The sequence below is a fragment of the Cololabis saira genome, chromosome 12 (genome assembly GCF_033807715.1).
Source record: "Cololabis saira isolate AMF1-May2022 chromosome 12, fColSai1.1, whole genome shotgun sequence".
Lineage (NCBI taxonomy): Eukaryota > Metazoa > Chordata > Actinopteri > Beloniformes > Belonidae > Cololabis > Cololabis saira.
Window position 1 is genome coordinate 26,864,041 of NC_084598.1, and position 20,547 is coordinate 26,884,587.

At 39.4% G+C, this 20,547-nt stretch overlaps 1 protein-coding gene across 2 annotated transcripts in view; it reads left to right on the plus strand.

Annotated features, from left to right (window-relative positions):
* slc16a4 (solute carrier family 16 member 4) overlaps nt 1-20,533 on the plus strand; it is a 33,024-nt gene extending 12,491 nt beyond the window's left edge. For both annotated transcript variants that reach the window (XM_061736272.1, XM_061736271.1), the window contains 8 exons: nt 2,094-2,221; nt 2,327-2,459; nt 2,719-2,862; nt 2,996-3,157; nt 3,247-3,939; nt 9,165-9,376; nt 13,938-14,031; nt 17,326-20,533. In XM_061736272.1, the coding sequence (XP_061592256.1) occupies nt 2,105-2,221; nt 2,327-2,459; nt 2,719-2,862; nt 2,996-3,157; nt 3,247-3,939; nt 9,165-9,376; nt 13,938-14,031; nt 17,326-17,534 (1,764 nt within the window). In that variant the 5' untranslated portion in view covers nt 2,094-2,104 and the 3' untranslated portion in view covers nt 17,535-20,533. The remainder of the gene's footprint in view (nt 1-2,093; nt 2,222-2,326; nt 2,460-2,718; nt 2,863-2,995; nt 3,158-3,246; nt 3,940-9,164; nt 9,377-13,937; nt 14,032-17,325) is intronic.
* The last annotated feature ends 14 nt before the right edge of the window (nt 20,534-20,547 follow it).

The following is a 20,547-nucleotide window of genomic DNA, read 5'->3' on the forward strand; positions in this document are numbered from 1 at the left end:
TAAATAGCAGAAGAGCAAAGACTTTACAGATGCCTTGGCTGTGCTTTCTCTGTATCTTCGTTGATTTAAAAACCTTTATCAACTAAAACTAAAAGTATCAGAAACAGCGTGGTGCGTTTATGTATTAAAGACCTATCATGTAACATCAAGACTATAATTAAGTGTCGCCCCTTTTCTAAGTACAGTCTATATGGCAGTGAGCCTTGTTTTCTAGCAAGTCTAACTCAAATATAATACTGTGGCAAATCCTTGTGACACAATGTTGCAGGATTAGTACTGTTGTAATTCAGCTCATTGTGGTATGTACATGCTCCCGCCAGGTACTCTGATTCTTCTTGAACACACCCCTTTCCAGAATCCTGACTCTCACAGTTTCCCACAGAGCTCACAAGTGTGACTAGTTTTTCCTAAACTTTATGTTGTCATCTATACTGTACATACCTTGAAATCCATAACATAGTTGAAACAAAAAGAAACACAAATCCACCAGAAATCATCAGCTTGGATTTGAGTTTATACTAAGAAGCTCAAGTCATTGCTCCAACCTTTGTCAAGTGTCCTCAATCAAAGCATCAGTCCGTCTCGGCTCGCTACACTCTGTTTATCTTGGAAAGCTGATGACCGAAGAGCTCTGTACATCAAACACTCCTCCGGTCTCCTCCGGCGACAATGGAAGGCAGCTGCTGGACAGACACCAGAGACTTTGTCTCCCTGTCTTCTTCACGTCTCTCTTTTCCTTTACCTTAGTGTGTATTTTCAGTATCATCTTAATTTTTGTATTCACCACTCACCCTGGGATTAAATTGAGGGCAAAAGGAAATCATATTTATCTTTCTGTAGGTTCCAAAGACCGGCAGACCGGCAAAGTCCACCTTGACAGTGATTGACAAACTCAACACACTAGTTGGTCTACTCCAATTTTCAAAGTGCTTCATATGGTGACTAAATAAATTGGGAGCCATATTTCCAATTTGCGCTGTTGTATCTGTTTACTTAGTGGTTGCACGTGTGAAGGCCTGATGTAGACGATGCAGACAAATAACACAAATAACCATCATGTCTGCAATTAATCCTAATCCGGACACCTTCAGTCATTGTGTTAAGAATACATTTAAGAATACATTTAACTGAGTTTAAAGAACATTTTAAAGGTTTTCTTCAGTGTTATTGCTTCATACTGAGTAAAAATTTACCCAACTCAAATAAGAGCCGGGTTTTGCACCCATGGTAGTTTCTCTCATTTCTAATTTTCCTAGATCCCTCGTTACATTTACTCTCTTTGGAACACCGTCACTTTTTTTCTGCAAAATTGAATTGCTACATAGTTAAAACATCATCAGCCCAACATGGAGAGGACATGCTTATCTTGACAAGCTTGGAGATCATGATTAAATATTTGCCTTTTTGCGATACAGAGTCATTTAATGTGAAAACTGCTTAGACATTCAGTCCGGTGCAGATGCTGTAATAAGGGGAAAAGAGTTGGAAAAGTAACCAGGTTTGGTTGCATGGTCACTGAACTGTTTCACAGCAACAGTATCCAGTTTTTACAGCATTACTGTCAACTGTTACATACCTTTAAAAGTTGATTGTGTGCGATATGCCATATAAATGAGCATATTGATAACAAATTCATCCTTAATATTGACGATTTCTTTGATTTGCACTTTTTGTTCTCCCTATCTTTACATTTTTAGAATTGCATTTTTCTAAGGGAGATGTAGATTTATTCATTTCTGTAGGTGCTTCAGTCCCATTTAGGGTCATGAGGTTGTTCCGCAGTCTTTCTCAGCTGTCACTGGTTGAGAGGTGAGATGCAGGGTTCATCAGGTTGCTAGTCCATCACTGGCCGGGATTTGTAGATAAATTGAACAAATAATGATGCAGTTCAATTTTCTTTACCTCGAAAATGCATTAAACAAAGCTTCTGAATGGAGAAAGTTGTTCATATTCACACATGATTACACATCTTTAAGTATGTGCTGAAGGTGATTTCTTGCTTCTTTTTTGATAATGAATTCTGAACTGCTTCTTAAAAACTTAAGAACATTGCAACTTTGTTCATAAAAGTTTTCTTTTGCCTCCAACTGAAGCCAAGGCCATCATGAATCTGTTCAGAAGAGATGTCATGACCACAAAGAAGGAGAAAGAGAAGGAGATCCGGTATGAGGACCCCCCAGACGGAGGCTGGGGTTGGATGGTTGTGCTGCACTGTTTCCTGGTATGTGGGATGCAAAAATAACATTAATAATAATAATACAATACATCTGTGTACTGCACTGAGGTAAGAACATATCCATTCATTCTCATTTGTATGTATGTGCAGGTAAATGTCCTTGTGATGGGCACACTGAAGAGCTTTGGGATTTTCTTTGTGGCATTTCAAGATGAGTTTGGAGGCTCGTCAGAGAGCATCAGCTGGATAGGCTCCATCATGTCAAGTCTGCGCCTGTCTGCAGGTTTGAATAAAAAAAAACACAAACAAAATCCATCTCTGCTTTATATTTCTCCTTTTTAAGTCTCCTGTATGTCTGTGAACTGGGTTTCCCTCAGTATTGCTTAGATTAGATTAGAATTATTAGTAGAAACTACTTGTTTTAGCTGCGATGTATTCTTCAAAGAAGGGATGATAGCTAATTAGCTGTATGACTGTAATTGATGAATGGTAATCCAATCCCCTCTTCTGACTTGTTTCTCCCTGTCCCTCCTCACGTGTAGCACCCATTGCCTCTGTGGCCTGTGCCAAGGTGGGAACCCGAGTGACCTCCATCACTGGGGCACTGCTCGTTAGTGGAGGTTTCCTCCTGAGCATTTTCGCCACAAATGTGGTATTCCTCTACATCAGCATGGGAGTGGTAGTAGGTGAGTTGAAATGTTGTGGTAAACTGCAATTAGCATGATGATCCGAATAACACCTATTTCAGTTCAGCCGACACTCGTGTTCCTATGACTGATACCTGCTTATGCCATGCTAACCTTGTGTTCTTTCCTCCAGGAATGGGTTTTGCACTATTATACCAGGCCTTTTCAGTGGTAACAGCACTGTACTTCAGGAAAAGGCTGGCAACAGCGTATGCAATTGGGCGTTCTGGTATGGGTTTGACCTTTGCCCTCGCTCCATTCACCCAGCTACTTCTGGACAAATATGCTTGGCAAGGTACGCAGGACAAATCTTGAAAAGAGCCTTTGCCTTTCAGTGTGTGTGTTTGTAATATTTAACATTCTGAGCTCTCTTTTCATCCATAGGGGCAATGCTTATTCTTGGTGGGCTCATGCTGAACTTGGTGGCTTCTGGGATGCTTCTGCGGCCCATCTACGTGAAGCCGCCTGCTTCACACACTACCTCTTCATCCATCCAAAAGAGCCCTGCTGTTTCCATCAAGAGCTCTGCAGAGACTGAAAACTCCAAGAACTGTTTGTCCATCAAGAGTTGTGCAGAGACGGAAAACTCCAAGAACTGTTTGAGCGGCTCTGCTCATCTAACCAATGGCATCCTCAAATCAGACTCTCTCAGTACGCCTCCATCTCATACGGACACTGAGGACCTCGGGGGCAAATATGCAAAAGAACATGAGGAGCATTCATCCAACCCTGAACTGAACGGACTTGTCTTTGGTGACAGTAATGGTCATGATTCCCACCATGACTTCGGTCCATGTAAACCTATATCTCCAGACAGTCCAACAGAGCTCAATGGCAGCATGAACGGGTCCACCATTGTTGGATTGCCCTCAAGTGCCAGCTTGCCAAGTGAGTTAACTGTCAAAACAGCCAAAGTACTGGATTTCTCTTTGCTGAAGGACCCTTTCTTTTGCATCTACACTTGGTCATTGGTCTTCAGTCAGCTGGCCTACTTCATCCCCTATTTCCACCTGTCTGCGAGGGCCAGAACCCTGGGCATTGATGCCATGGATGCGTCCTTTATCATCTCTGTGGCAGGTGAGGTTCTCGTTAGTCAGTAGCACCAATCTTTATGCAAACTTAGGTTAGCATAAAGTTTGGAAAGACTGTGAAAATTTTTATTTTTTTTTCTTTTTGCAAATGTTTTCAATCTTTGCAATAAACATATTACATTTAATCTTCACAACAAACTAAAGGTAAGGATCTTTATAAAAACATGTCCTGTGCTACACAGAAATTCCTCTCTACGGCATGTTTCTTATGAGAAACAAAAGGATTATGACCTAAAAACGACTTCTGCGGTTAATGACAGGGAATAAAAATGACAGAAATTAATCTATGAATATTTTGCAGACAGAGAGCAATCAGAAAATAGCATAGTCACACTGATAACATTTGTCATAAGGTAATATTGTTTAAGCAATATTCAGTCACACCGACCAGCTGTGTGAAAAAGATGGATGGGTAGGTTTAGTAACTGCCAGTTTGACGTTCACTATTCAGCTATCACCAGGTTTGTCACCTTCTAGGGATGTGAGGTGGATCCAAGTGTTGGTATCTTTTGATTCACAAAGAAATCTGGATGTAATTGCATAAGCAGTGACCTCATAAGAGCCCCAATCTTTACTCTGTGATTGAAGATGTTGGTTACAGTTTTTGGATGTCGGGTTATGGTCGGCAAAAGATGCTTAACTGGTTTTGGTCCCATGACTCAAAGGTGTTAATGGCTGTGAAGCCACCTGGGTAGGAGAGCCAAAACCCATTTGGTGGCTTGTTTCTAGTCCTCTCTTTGTACTCGCTTTCCAGAATTTGTGCATTTTTGACCTAAAAAGAGTGTCCTTTATCCTTGAGATGCAGGTGGACGACTGAATATTGACTGATCAGCTGGCTGGTCTGTGTTATGCCGTGTTTTTCGGGAGTTGTTGTTTAGATACTCCAGTGTAAAGGTTTTGTCCAGTTTTTGTCTGAGGGTGGTGTTAGCTTTGCAGTGGACTGGCTTATGTTTGGAGAAGATCCTGCCACAAATGAATTGATTTTGGCAGCTCTTCTCCTTTTCCCCTCTTTTTAGTACTGTGCTCAAAGCAAGTGGAAGTGCTAACATTGCTATTGCATTGCTACATAGTTTCTAGATATACAATATGTAGTTGTAGCTGTAGGAGTTCAAGCCAGATACTTAAAGCTGAGATTTACAGTACATGCTCTGGGATTTACAAATTAATGCATTAATACAACATTAATAGTCTGATAGATGAAATGAAATCATTTTATTCATTTCATTGCATTGACTTCTGCTTCACTGGCCTCCAATGGAGAGTTGGCATTAGCAAGTTTGAAGTGAAACCTCTCATTATAATTTGAATATGTATATTGTGCACCAAAGATTGTCTAACTGTAAGGTGTGTTTTTTGCACAGTTCAAATTTGATTATATTTCTCCTTACTGATTTTTTAATACAGGTCAAAACTGTTAGGCTTTGTTGGTTTTAGTTTAATGCAGAAACTATCAAGCAGATCTTAGAGAGCTTTAGGGAGTGATGATTTAACAGACAGTGAACTCCTGTCTGCATGTCTCTGACTGTGTCTTCTAGAGGAGTTTTTTTCTGACAATCTAAGGAGGTAGATTCAGGTTTCTTTCAGTCTGGATCTCAGAAGTGATGCAAAGAAATGTTCAGTCAACTTTTAAGCATTAATTATTTGCAAGCTGCTAAGACTCTGCAGTCTTATGTAATGAATGTGCTTACATAAAGGCTGAACTTTACTCTACTGGCCAGGACGGGTGGGTTCAGCAATATGCCATTGACGAGGTCCCTCCATATGAGCAGAAAAAAGGCATTCACGTTTTGACCATCAACCACGTGTACATGTAAATCTGTCAGTGACTGAAATGAGAATGTGGTTTTCATTCACTTGTGTTTTAATATGTGTGTAATATAATGATAAGTATATTTACAGTGGTTATCATCTGTGACTTAATTCATTCATGACTTAAATGAACCAAAGATGCACAAACAATATTTTGAAACTATCGTGGATAGAAGTTAACTCATGTCACTTGTGGTTCGGTTGTGGGATATAACATTTTCGAAAAATCCCTAAAACTGCCAATATCTTACAGAAAACCACACATTACTGCTCTTAATATAAATATGTGTTCACAATGGCACAAAGATTCCATAATTTATGGCAGTGAATGCTCGACAGGCCATCTGAACTTTGGCTGCACATGTTTGTTGGTGTATTAGATCATTAAGAAAGAATTAACTTTAAGTAAGTGTGTGGAACATCTCCCCTTAAGATGGTTATAATCAAAAATATAAATCAAAAATAAGATAGATAGATAAGAAAATATAAAATACTTTGTGGCCTTCAAGTGATAAACACTGAAGATTCAAGTCGTATTACACTGCAGTATCGAAATTCACAGGAAACATGATAATAAGGTAAAAGAGCTGCTTAACCAACCACTCTGTGTAGCTGCCATGAAGTTACAGAGGATATATTTGTCTGAATATTTTGTTCCTCTGTTGAGCTTTGTACCACCAAGCAGCAAGACAGGAAGATTTTTCTGGCACATTGACTCCGTCACGTTCTCTGGTCATGTGCACTGTAATAGAGGAGAGAAAGAGACAGAGCTTAAGGCACGGGGGTGCCACCCACACTACAAAGCCACCATCCCATGGTGCCGCTGTCCCCCTTTTTCTTACCCAGCGTTGTCGTCTACTTGGCTAGAAAGAAAGAGAGGCCACTGTCATCCGGGTCACTATGTTCGTCAACCCTCAGCCTTCAACACTGGAGCTGACTGGAGTCGCTAAGCAACAGCTAACTGAGTAAAGATATTGGCGTGGCGACAAGAGGGGCTCCCAGCTTTGTTCCAGTCCAGTTCTGAAGTGGCTGATACTTTGCAGAGGAGCACAGATGCAACAGTGTGTACAAAAAGGAAGAGGCGAGGCAAGCCTCTTCAGAGAAGCTGGGAAAACCAACACCACTTTTATAAACCATTGTTTTTGTCATGTTATAATAATGCCCCTTCGTTATAGCAGAATTATTGGCATTTCTATGTGCCACGTAGCCCCTAGGATCTTTTAACATCCGGTGGGATTTATAAACGGTAAATGCTGTACCGGGTCACTCGGAGGGACTGTGTTATGACTGGTATGCAGTGTTAACATAAGCTGGGTCAATCTAGCTCCAACCTTAAAAACTTCATTTTACTTGATGACAGCGAGGAAGGAAATGAACAGAACCAATGTCCCTGATGCACTTGGCCTGACGTGCTGCTACTTGGAGAGGCCAAATTTATACAGTTTTGTGCAGAGTTTGAACAGAAACAGCTGAACCAACCTGCTGAGGCTAAAACACACAAACAAACTCACAACTTGTCTTTATGCAAGCAGGGGACACTCCAGGATGTGCCTTGGATCACAAAAGGAGACTTTCTAAACATTGCACAGCTGCCACATCTTTGAAACCCCAGTTAAGAAAGATGTTTTAGGTCCTGTTAGGTAAGAGGAGCAGAGGTGTTCACTGATTAGGCATTTCATTGTTAATCCAGGCTGCTTTCAAAGCCTTTTAGATGGAAGGCATGCTTTATTTTCACAACTCAGCCTCTCTTTCAATCAATGTAGTTGAGAGTTAGTCTAAACATACCGGTACATATTTTTGGCAATCTCAAATTCAATAGGACCTGACATGGTTTGGAGCTCAGTGTTGGTGGATAAAGTCTGTGGTGTTGTGCTGCAGAGGCAAAGGATGGGTTTCTTTGATCTGTACCAAACCAGTTTGTTTCATTGATCAATAGATCAGCCCTCCCTGCTTGTAGCTATTCCTGCGACGGTCAATATATCACTGCAGTTTCTGCTTGGCCTATCACATTCCAGTTGACCTCTGCAGAGAGCCATCTATATCTGCCCAGTCATCATACCCAAGCAGATACAACAGTTGAACAAGAAGGTGCTTACAATCAGTAGTATGCTTGCTGTCATAATGCAGACTCTAACAGATGAGTATTTACATGCCAGAGAGCGAGGGTGTAGAAACACACGTCACTTAGATCTGTGTAGTTCTTTGGAAAGACATAATTTCCCTTACATTCTGTCTTTCATCAGGTCCCAGTCAACCAGCTCAGACATGCATACATCAACTTATATCTGTCTTTGTATTTCCCAATATCCTCTGTATATATTCCACAGGACATTAAGGATATACTCTGCAACAATCCATCTGCCCAGCTTGAAAATATTGAAGAAGTAGTAGTATCAGAAGCAAGGACAAAAACTAAACCCATCATATTTGTTCTGGTTCACATCGACTCAACGCACAGATACATTTATGGAGAGGTGTTCTTTAGGCTGTGGCGTAGGGTTTTCCCACTATGACTTACGTTGTTGGTACAATGTTAGCATGAACCACGTTTTACACTAAGAACCTACAGTTGATGCCGCATGCTTGTCAGTTGTGTATCAGTTGGCAAGGCAGAGTTTTACTTATTTGTTCTGTCAATAGACCCGCGGGTGTCAGTGGAATGTGTCCTATAGACTCTATAGAGTGATGGGTGTTAATACAAAATGTTGCTTAAGTTTGCCTGCCTGAACAAGTCCACAGTGTGGACTGCTTTGCTCTACTTAAGCACCAATTTCTACTTTGTGTCCCAGCAGGATTATCTCAACAACATAGAACAAATATGATGGAGGTTGTATTAAAGAAAATATTAATAATTGCGGAAGATAGAAAGGTAATCCATACAACAGATGATAATGTAATTCACTAAAATAAAGGAGATTATCATCTCTGTAGTGTAATTTGCATAGTGAAATGACTGCAGCCACACCCTAAAAATCCACCAAAAACTAATCATCAAAACTATTGGTGGACTTACTCATAACATGGCTGCATATTTAACTCAGTACCTGCATGGACATGGATTTCTCTCTCTCTCTCTCTCTCTCTCTCTCTCTCTCTCTCGCTCTCTCTCTCTCTCTCTCTCTCTCTCTCTCTCTCTCTCTCTCTCTCTCTCTCTCTCTCTCTCTCTCTCTCTCTATATATATATATATATATATATATATATATATATATATATATATATATATATATATATATATATATATATATATATATATATATATATAATAAGGTTTCCTTTTTTATTTTATTTAGAAATATGAAGCTGTTTACGTCACTTCACAATTTTTTGGTTTATTGTTTGGGAATTTTTATATTTTATTCTAAATGTTGCATTTATTTTTCTGTCCTTTGCCTCTTTTCCAGGTATCACGGAGACCATTGCCCAGTTGGCCTCAGGCTGGGTGACAGACAGGAACCTATTCCACAAATATAACTACCACAAAGCCTATCTTATCCTCTGTGGGGTGGTCAACCTGCTTTCCCCACTGGCGACCTCCTATATCCTGTTGATGGTGTACGCAGTCTTCTTCGCCACCTTCTGCGGTGGCTACATGGCTCTGCTGCTTCCTGTTCTGGTAAGGACCTGTCTGAGCATATTATTCTTTTAAACAATCTAACAATCTTTTTTTCCAATTCTGGATGGATTTAATGCTTTTATTTACAGGTATTTCTAGAGAAACAATGAAAAACAATGCAAAGGCAAGATCTTTTGACTTATATCTTTATAGGGGTTGCCATTGTTGTTGTGGATTATTGTTGTGCTGTACACTTTGATTTGGCATAGGTTATACATCAGAGAGCCTTCCTAACACAACCCATTTTCCGGGCTTGAGACTGGCACTTTGGCCTGGATCGCACCCATAGACTGCTTTAAGGAATGTATGCAGCATTAGGTCACGTGACCCATTGGTTTCTGAAGAGCGACTTTGAAGCTTCTTTTTCTTCATACAGCTATGATGCTCGTTAAGCCAACGGGAACAAACTTTGGCTATCAGCTCCTTCAGCGGACCCCCGCCAAAATATCTGTCGACAGAAACTTACAGCAGAATATACCGTTTAACATGTTGACTCAATGGCAGATTAAAAAGATTGAGTGTTTACACCCCAGCCGGCAGTCAACTTCCCTGTAACTCATGCTAACTTGGAGCATGTCGCAAGGCAAGGCAAGGCAAGGCAGGGCAAGGCAGGGCAGGGCAAGGCAAGGCAAGTTTATTTATATCCCATAATTCAACAACAAGGTGATTCAAAGTGCTTTACAAAGACATTCAAACATAAATAAAAAACATGATTTAAAATTTAAACAAAAAAGAACAATATATATAAAATTGGGTAAAATCAGAAAAAAAATATATATATATTATAAAAAAATATAGAATATGAGTTTCTAAACAAGTTTAAAAGTAACAGTGCAGGTTTAGAGCTTTACTCCAATGCAACTGAGAACAAGTGTGTATTCAACCTGGATTTAAATACACTAAACATTTCAGCTGATCTGAGGCCTTCTGGGAGTTTGTTCCAGACCTGTGGGGCATAGAAGCTGAATGCAGCTTCTCCATATCTGGTTCTGACTCTGGGATCTGATTAAAAAAAAACAGATCCAGAGGGGGACTAGGGGTCTGGAAGGTTTATCCTGGGTTAGGAGGTCACTGATGTGTTTTGGGCCTATACATTCAAAGCTTAATAGACCAGCATCCGAACTTAAAGTCTATCCTGTGACGGACAGGCAGCCAGTGTAAAGACCTCAGAGCTGGACTGTTGTGGTCCACTTTTTTGGTCTTAGTGAGGACTCGAGCAGCTGAGTTCTGAATGAGCTGCAGTTTTACTGACTTTTTAGGAAGACCTGTAAAGATGCTGTTACAATAAGTAGTTTATCCTGGTCCTGCATCAGATCTTTTAACCTTGATATATTCTTAAGGTGATAGTAGGCTGACTTTGTTATTGCCTTTATGTTTTTTTTCCAAATTTAGGTCTGAGTCCATCACTACACCCAGATTTCTGGCCTGGTTGGTGGTTTTTAGGTGTATAGATTACAACTCTGTGGTGACCTGTAATCGTTTCTTTGGCTCCAAAGACAATTACCTCAGTTTTGTTTTTGTTTAACTGGAGAGAGTTGTGGCACATTCAGTCATTAATCTCCTCAATGCATTTACCAAGAGCCTGCCTCGGTCTCCTGGTGAAATTGTAATATATATCTGTGTCATCTGCATAGCTATGGTAGTTTATTTGGTTGTTCTTTATGATATGCGCCATTGAAAGCATGTAAATGTTAAACAGAAGAGGTCCCAGGATGGAACCTTGGGGAACTAAAGCAGGTTGTCGTTCGTCATCGTGTTTAGCTGATACTGGGTTATTACAAACGACTGGTTGCGTCGCCAAGCATAGCATGAAAATCACAGATGAGGAGGTGATAGTGGTTAACCAGTGTCTAAACCGACTATCAATCAGTTATATTAGAAATAAATGTAATGCTTTATATAAACTCCCCTGGCGTGGTACAACAAAATAAATCCTACTCCTCAGTTGTCATAGATGTGAAATTGAAGGATTGAGACCAAAACGTTTTTTGGAAGCAGGCTGTAAATATGTTTATTTTCTCTTTAAAGTTGGACATTTAAACATGGCAGTTAATTGACTCCCTTCTTGAGTCACCCGCTAGCGGCCAGTTCAGGAACTGCAACGAAACTTAGTTCCGCATGAGCAACCCGGAAGTTAGATGGTTGATGCTGGGTCTCACCAGGAGGGGAAGCACAAAAATTTAGATTTTCTGTGCTTCTACTTTGTCCTTAAGGTGGCCTTAGGTCCAACTGGGAGGTTTCAGAAGTGGAGCGTTTCTGCCGATTGTCTTGTAAAATCTCTTCCAATATGTTAAAATAGACCTTCCGCCGGTCTGTCACGGACCAGGTCCGTCTGTTCTGGGATGCTTCTACACCACACTACGGTGGTGGGAGTAACTCCTGACTCCCACTGGATGCGGCAGCGCTGCGGTCAGCCAGAAAGTCAGAAAGTAAGAAGTCAGTCAGGAAGTCAGAAACAAATCCAGTAAATCTTAAAAATAAAACACCTCAAGTGGGCTCTGACTCATACATCAACATCACATTAACCTGTGATGGTCATAGGTGAGCAGAATGTTTTAGAAGGGATATGAACCACATATGAGGAAAGTTCATTTTAGAAGTTTGAAAAACTCATATTATTTGACACTTAAAATTATTTTTAAATATATAATTCCAGAAATGAAAAGGCACAGCTAGGATCAGATTACTTTGTGATTCTCATGTATAGTTACAGATGAGACATGGTGAAAAATACGTCTGTAAACAAGTCAATTTTGAGATCATGATCTCAACACCTCCAGGTAAACTCATAATCTCACAAATCTTGCCATGCAGGCAGTTCTCGCAAGATATACACGGGCACATGAATGCATTCAAATAAATTCTGCCCTTTTTTGTACAAATTCACACAATTTCCTGACATTTTCATATCATGTTTGCTGGTCTGTGGCATACTTAAGTCAAAAATACCACAAACATACAGTACAACATCTCCACTTTCAATCACAAGTGTATTTTTTTATACTAACTGTTTTTATGGGCTAGTTAGAGTTAGCCATTCAGCTCAACTACATCTCACTCTTCCACAGTGAATAACTTATTTGAGATCTGAGCTATACCTTTGTGTTACCATGCAAATATAAAGTTTGATGAAACCAAACTAAGCCTAAGAGCTCACACTAGCACATGCAGGAAATCAAGGTAACATATATTACAAAGAAAGTACTTGAATGACAAGTTTGTCCACGAAAACTTAAATTTCCCTGGTATTCAATGCAAAAGTCCCTGTCAGTCTACATTTAGGCTCAATGAACCCTGGGTTTAACTGGAGCTCTATTCTTCTGTGTTGTGTTTATGTTTTAAGAGGCTAATGCTAAGAACTATTCCTTATATAAGCTACTTTGCACTGATGGTTAAAAGTTGTTTCTGCTTATGATGCATTCAGGTACACAGAGGAAATAGGATTTCTGAGAGGGGGGTGCCACTTAGGAGTTGGGTTTCCTAGTAAAGATATATTCAATATATATTCAAATATCTATCTATCTATCTAGCTTCTATCCACTCTATCTATTGATCGATCAATCGATAGATAGATAGAATGGATAGAAGCTATTACATAATTTTATAAAGTACAGTATAAAGTGAACCCTTTACTTGAAACAGTGAGCATTGGAGATGTTTGCCAACTACGGTTATGGGTGGGACAACATGTTAAGTATTCAGTGTCTTTAGATCATATCACTCCCAAAAACAGAAAAAGAGCAGGTGGTTTGATTTCACCTGTAAGAGAAGGGGTGGTAAAGGCCAAGAGAATCCTCTGGGCCTAAGTAATGACATCAACAATAATAAACTGGGATTTTCTCTCGTGTTTTTTTCCCTCCGGAAAAACCGAACAGTGATTTATGTTTCAGGAAGCAATTAGATATAAGACAGGTATTTAACCGTAACTGACATAGTAGGAGTAGCCAACAACAATATCCTATGTTGATAGAAAAGGTGTTGCTCTGTTCCAGAACACAGAGAAAACAAAACAAAGAGATTGCTGTAGCTATGAAAAGTGGGTTCAAATCTGTTCTGTTCGGTGAATCATCACTGAAAACATTTGTCGTGTGAACATGTCGCCTCAAAACCACAGCATTTACTTCCCCAAGTTCATGTAAATGCTTTTCAGTAAACATGCACTTATTTTACCTGTTTCGAAAAATGTTGGTATCCAATTCAATATGAGCCAATATTTAAGGGGCACTTATATTATATTTAGCCAGTATTTTCAACTCAGTACATGACTGAGATAGTTTTAAATCATAGTATTTTTACTAACATTTTACATCACACCCCTCCTTTAATGGAAGATTGTAGAATTTACTTAAGATTGCATGTAAAATGTAAAAATACATATAGTAAATTGGAACTGCCCCTCCATTAAATCTCTCCAGCCTCATATGTCTCTGTATGACTTGCACGTTGCTAGAGTTGATTTAAATCAATGTGCAACCATTTAACTCTAATTGGTACAAATATTGAGGATACAAGTCTTATTGTATGAAGTGCTTAAGGATACATGTGTGCTTCTGCTCTGCAGGTTGATCTCGTTGGGTCGGAGAAACTCAATAACTCCATGGGCTTCTCCATGTTCTTTGTGGGCTTGGGTTGCCTCACAGGGCCCCCTTTGGCAGGTGAGTGGATCACTTCATAGGAAGCTTTCAGATTACTCAAATTTTCCAAATGCAATACATATGAATGTGTTTATGTACATGTTGGATGACAGCCATGGCATTTCTTTTCTAAAGTGATTTGTTACATACAGCCCAAAGTCAAGTGCATGCATGTTTCTGTGAAGGGAGTGAATGTGGGACATGATTGTCAGGCCTCCTTATGAGCATACATTTCTCACATTGTGCTGGAAGCACATATTTTCACTTGCATCCTGACATCCCTGTAGTGCCTCAAAGTTTGTATCTGCTTACCTGTGTACATGGAACTGCTGTGCCTCACGAAAACTGAAAGATTCAGAAGAGAAACAACATACACTGAGTGCCAGGCTCAGGGTGTACTGGAAAATTGTGTTTCAGGAACATGCACACAGAGGTTACAGGTCAAGTTTCTTCATGCCTTCAAGCAGGTCAAGTACACCCTGAGAATGACAGTACTGTATTCGTGGCGAGTTGGGATCACTCGCTGGCCTCAGTGACCTCATTTGGGAACAGTTTTTTGTTACAGTGCTTTGGTTATGTCAAATTGTTACAGAGTCTGTCTAATCATTTACGTATTTTCCATGTCAGATCATCTACCCTGGTGTCTTTAATATGTAAAACACCAAACACACGACCTACACAGTATGTCCGCCCATGATAAACATACGTATTCAGCCACACTTCTTGTCATTTAATATGCAAGGTGCTTCTAAGAAAATAACTCATCTTGCCCTAATTAGTAACATTTGGTTACCCAGTTACAGTGAGGGGGCTTTGTGTCTGCTGCCTCAGTCCCTCAGTGTTCCTGCAATCCATAAGCTGTTCTGAGGAAATTGCTGATTGAAACATGACTAACCATCCCCTTAAGGGTGGTAGCTACGTGAAAAGCTGGTTGCAGTCGGTCTAGTTCAAGTGAGAGACTAGACTGTACGTCGTCCTCCAGACAGCAGCATGCAAATTTCTCTATAAAGTTCTTGTTGTAAAGGTAGTGAGCTGACAGCTGCACCTGTGAGATTGACAAGATCATAAATAGAAGGGGATCCAGCTCGTCAGTCTCTAAATTTGCATGTTAAAGGTTTTGGCCAATCACCATCCTGTAGCAGTATTATTTTATGTATGATGTCAGTCAACAGTGCCAGCTTTTACTGATTGACTGGTTCCATGACTTATTATGTTTGTTGCACCAATGTAACACCTTTGAACAGTACAACATTGGGCATTTCCTTGTCTGACTAGATACTTGTCTTGTTCCATGTTAGCTTATTATTACTCAAAACTAACCACAAACTGAAATATAAAGAAGCTATCTCCAATGCTAAAATTGTTCTGTCCTACATATTACCATCATCCTTTCTCCCTTCTCTTCACTGCACCTATTATTATAGTTATAGTTTATTTTTCAACTTTTTTTTATATTTATCCTTTAAAATTTAAATATTTGTCATCAACAGCCTTCTCTATGCAAGGCAGTTTCCATTTCCCGGTAACCTCCCAGTATAATCTAACTAAACATAGTTTTCTATGAACACTTTTTTAATTTGGTTTTTGTCCACTTGATAGTACAGAAAAAGTTTTGGCATAAATCACAAGCAAACTGATGGCCCCAGACTCTGGATCCTCACCATGCGCATCCTTCTTGACCTTTTACACAAACTCCCGTCACATCATCCCCAACTGCCAAGCCTTTATTGGTATCAACAGCACAGCTCTCTCTTGACTTACCTCATACCTCTGCAGTCACACTATTCAATTAAAGAATCTCTCATCTCAACCCTTCCCTGTTAACAATGGTGTACCCCAAGGCCATCTATGGGCCCCTAATTTTTATCATTTACCTTCTTCCTCAGGGAGTATCTCTAGAAAATATTGTATTAATTTCTACTGCTGCTCAGATGACACCTTAATCCATCTCTCCTCCAAGGCTATCTCCACCTTCCATCTTCCTTATTCCTCCTTCTTTGACTTCATGAACCATTAACACTTGCTTACCTAACAACTTTCTTAAACTTTCTAGCAATAAAAACAGTCTTTCTACTAGCATCAAGTCTTGAATCTCCAAATCTGAACCGCTTTTCATTGTGCATTGTTAACTCCAACATCCCTCCTTCCTCTCAGGCCAAGAGTCTGAATGAGAGTCACAACACACATAAACATCTGCTTTCTTGCCCCTCTGTGACATCATCCACCCATGTACCTCACTCATTGCCATCAGTGCTCACATGCTGGTAAATGCTCTGAAATCCATTTTCATAATATTGAAAAAAGAGAAACTAAATCTCAGGTTATCAACAAAATGGGAAAATTGAGCCTCTTTCTAAAGATCTAACCCATGAATTCAAGGGTCTTCCTATAAGCAAAAACCTGTAATAACAATGGCCAGTGCAAAGACATAAAAGATACAACATTTTGTAACATCAATAAGTTCCACAGAATACTAAAAAAAAACAAACACTCCAAATGTTTGGTTTGGATTATTGAACCAAACAAGACGTCCAAAGATATTCCAGCTAATCAGAAGAAACCTGCAAACATTTTTTTCAGCCAGTACCGTGTGTTGCACAAGGAACCAATTAAACATACAAAGGCAAAAGGGATGTTTACCAAAACTTTTGCAAAGTCCAGTTCTTCTGGCCTTTCTGAAAAAAATGCTGTATGAGCAGAGGAAACCAATGCAGAGCTCTTTTTGACTGCAGTGCATCAGTCTATTGAGCTGGTGCAATAAAGCCCAGGAGGAGAACACACCCACAGGTTCATGCTGTGGGACAATTTGCTGGCTCTCCACTTTTGACTCATTAAATAGATCAAAGGAAAGATGTAGTTTCTTGCTAAATGTGTTAATAAATGTTAGAAAACTAGATGTGGGGTGACGGTCTGAGTCTGTCAGCGGGACAATGACCAACAAAACACATCCAACAGTTAAAGACGATGATTGAAAATGAAAGGATGCACTAGGGCCGACCTGAAATTTGTTGAAAACCTTTTGAAACAGATGAAATGTCCTTTACAAATGGGACTTAATCAGAGATTCATAATAATAATAGTTCTCAACAGGGCTGTAGAAAATTCAATGTCACTATTCAAGTACTGCTGAAATAATATTTGTGTATAGTGTGTAGCCATAAATCAATGAAAATGTTTCAGAGTGTATATTCAGACTTATATACGGTGTGGTTTAACATGTCAAATCAGCACTTTCAATTTGGTTTCCTATTTTTTTTTATAAAAGCTTAAGATAAGAGATACGTCTACTCTGAACATGTCGTTTCTGCTTTGCAGGCTTCTTGTACGACTACACCCAGACGTATGACTGTTCCTTTTATCTGGCGGGGCTCTGCTATCTGCTCTCCTCCCTCTCCTTGTTCATGGAGCCGCTGGCTCAGCGCTGGACGGCCAAGAGGAAACTGTGCCAGACCAAGAGAGCAGAGAGCAGCGGTAAGAGGAATGGCTGCTTCACCCCTGACCACCTGCAGAACGGCGCTGTGTAGGAATGACATCCAGGGAAGGCCTTCAATCTTGAACCAACATGCTCCCGACCACAGGCCAGCATACCTTGGACCGTGGACTAAAAGGTCGGGACCTCGGCCATGAATTTCAGCTGGAGCACAGCACTGGCCTTACAGTAACACGAAGAGAACAAGCAATAGTCTCAACATTTGATTTTGCAGAATCTTACAAAAAAAAAGCCAAAATTTATTTTGTTCTTGACAAATATCTTAGTTTGTCCCCTTTTTCTTGTTCTTCTCATCAGAGGTTTGAGCATCAACACTGAGATTAATTCCTACATAATTTATTGAAGGAAATTTTTTTTCCTTCAACATCACTATTCTGCAAGGAGCCAAGCTACGCAGTTGATCTCAAAAACCCGTCAGCTTTTCTATGATAACACTAATGGAAGCACATGTTCATGAGGATGAATGCAACACCTCGTGTCTTGAGAAGCCTTTACCTGTATCTATATACCTGTACTCACTGATATGCACTCTGGGCCAAGTTGTGATTATGCTGCATGACATCTTCTCTGACCTTTTACAGCCAGGTAGTCAAAATACTGAGCAACCATGTCTTTACAGCCTGCTCTTATGACACGTGTAATCTTTAATATGAAGCCAAAAAAAACTACAAAAAAAGCACAATTACTTTTGGAAAATGTATCCTTTTGGATAATTGTAAGCATGTTCTAGCATTTAACTTTCAGCTATGCACACTGACCCGATATTTATATCAGTAATAGTAATGATCTGGATGCTTTGTTGTCTGTCAACTACTTCAACATACTTTCCTCAAGAATCAGCATTTAGTTTTCTTAGTATTCTTTAGTTTTAAGTTCAGGATTTGGGAATAAACTTTTCTGTTTTAGCTTTTTATTTTCTTATAATTGTTTTCTAAAAAGGATTTTGGCAAATTTTGTCCTCCATTTGCAGTTCCTCTTTAACCCCTCTGTGCTCATTTGCACTTCAAATACCACCTCTTGCATTTGCTGACAATAGTTTTATGCATGTCAGTTATTTTGTAATCATATTTGAAGTTTTATGCCGTTTAGAGCCCTGAAGGTCCAATGGGTGACTTTTGCCAATGGGGCATTTAAGGGCAGTTGCTCAGCTGATGTTTCTTTAGACGCCTTCACAAACCCTGAATTTATGCTTTTTACAATCAAACTAATCCTCAGGAACCTCTGAACATGTTAACTGAAACTTTAACTGCTAACATACTCTCATATTTCATCTCTTATTTTTAAACTGACATTTAAACTGCTTTCAGTATATATAGGCCAGTTGAAAAACCTGATACTTTTTTTCCTCCTCAAAAGGCTATTGAACTACTTATAGTGACACCGAAAACAGCTGTCATTCTTGACAGTTTTTCTATGTGTCAGCAAAGACTTTAAACGTTCAACCATCATAGTTTCCTTGACTACTTTTATTCTGAAATGATGCAACTTGTGAAATCCTCTCACTTTTCAATGTCTCTCCTCAGTTTCTTCCAGGACTTAAACTTGAAATTGATAATCCCAAGTATTTCATCTTGCAAATCCAACCTACATCTTTACTTAAGATATTTTAACACCAGCTGTGCGTGGACTCCTCCACACAAGATTTGTAGCCTCTCATATGGTACAATTATCTATAGTTTATCATTCTGGTGGTCGCTAATGAAAACAGACATATAAATGGCCAATTAATGTCGATGAGAACGTGGTCATGCCTATCTCACTGCTTCTGAGCTGTTCTATGCAAATGCACACACACTTTTTCTTTGATTAAAGCGCACAAACTTTGCCTGCTGCAAATGTACCAGCTCCTGAGAGAGAGAGGGCCTGTTTAGTGGAGGGTTTGCTTCAGATTTTGATCGCAGTTGGACAGAGGGGCAAGGGACTTGATGAGCTCCACTGAACAGCAGGGTTGTTTTGTTTTGTTTGTTTTTTTGTCCTTTTGTGTGTAATTATGCGTTATGTTGTCAGCCTGTATGTCTGTAAATGTTGGACCAGCTGCATTGATAGTTGGTTGAATACCCTAAAAGATCTGTTACCCAGACTTTACAGTGCCTGCAAGCAGCCAATAACTGGCAATGCAAACTTACTAGTTTTTTTTTTACATTTATACTCGGGAGCCCGTAGGTTGCTAAATCTTTTTTTTTTTTTTTTTTTTTTATAATACTTTAGATGTTTTTGTGTTTTCGGTGGACTCCTTTTTTTTTCTACCACTGCTTGCCTTACAAGGTCATTTATCTTTTACTAACGTTCCTGTATTGTCAGCCAAAGATCCCCTAAGTTCCCTCTCTTTCAATGTTTTGCTTATTTCTGATATAATAGCGTGGCGAGTGAGTATAATTTTAACCTTTTTTGGGGGCCTTATTTGAGGATGGGCTGAAACTCCAGAGATGTGTTTTGTTATGCTGCCCTCTTATGGCAGAAGAAGGTTTCTACTCAAGGAATGCCACCTCAATTAGAACCAAATTATTCCCCCTCAACTCGCTTTCATAATACTGAGCTAGGCCCTTTGTATTGTTTCTATAACGACAGTCACGCACAAAAGCTCTTTTGACTCACGAGTTGCATTCACAACCAGTATGCTTTTGTGATTTAGACCCACTGGAACTTTTTGTACCATTTAAAAAAGAAGTCTTTTATGAAAAGTATTTTGAGGCTTTAAAAGTAGATTTGCTCATTATTTTTTTCTTTTTAGTCATGTGTATATGTTTAGGAAATGTATCCTTGTAAAATGTCTGATTTTTTTTCTTCCTTTCATAAAGTCTCAAACAGCTCTGATAAAGAAACGAGTGCTTTCTAAAGGCACTTTACCTCTTTACCTGACATCTTTGCTGCAACAAATGCATTAATGGGGGAAATCGCTATTTGGTTAATGCTCTGGTTTCTGGATTTGTTAACAGATTGACTTTAGAAGATATTTTTAACCAATCAAAACACTCTGTTCCAAGACTGTAAACTTAATTTTTAAGCCTTGTAATAAACTGATGTGTGACTGAATCTGTTATTGTGTG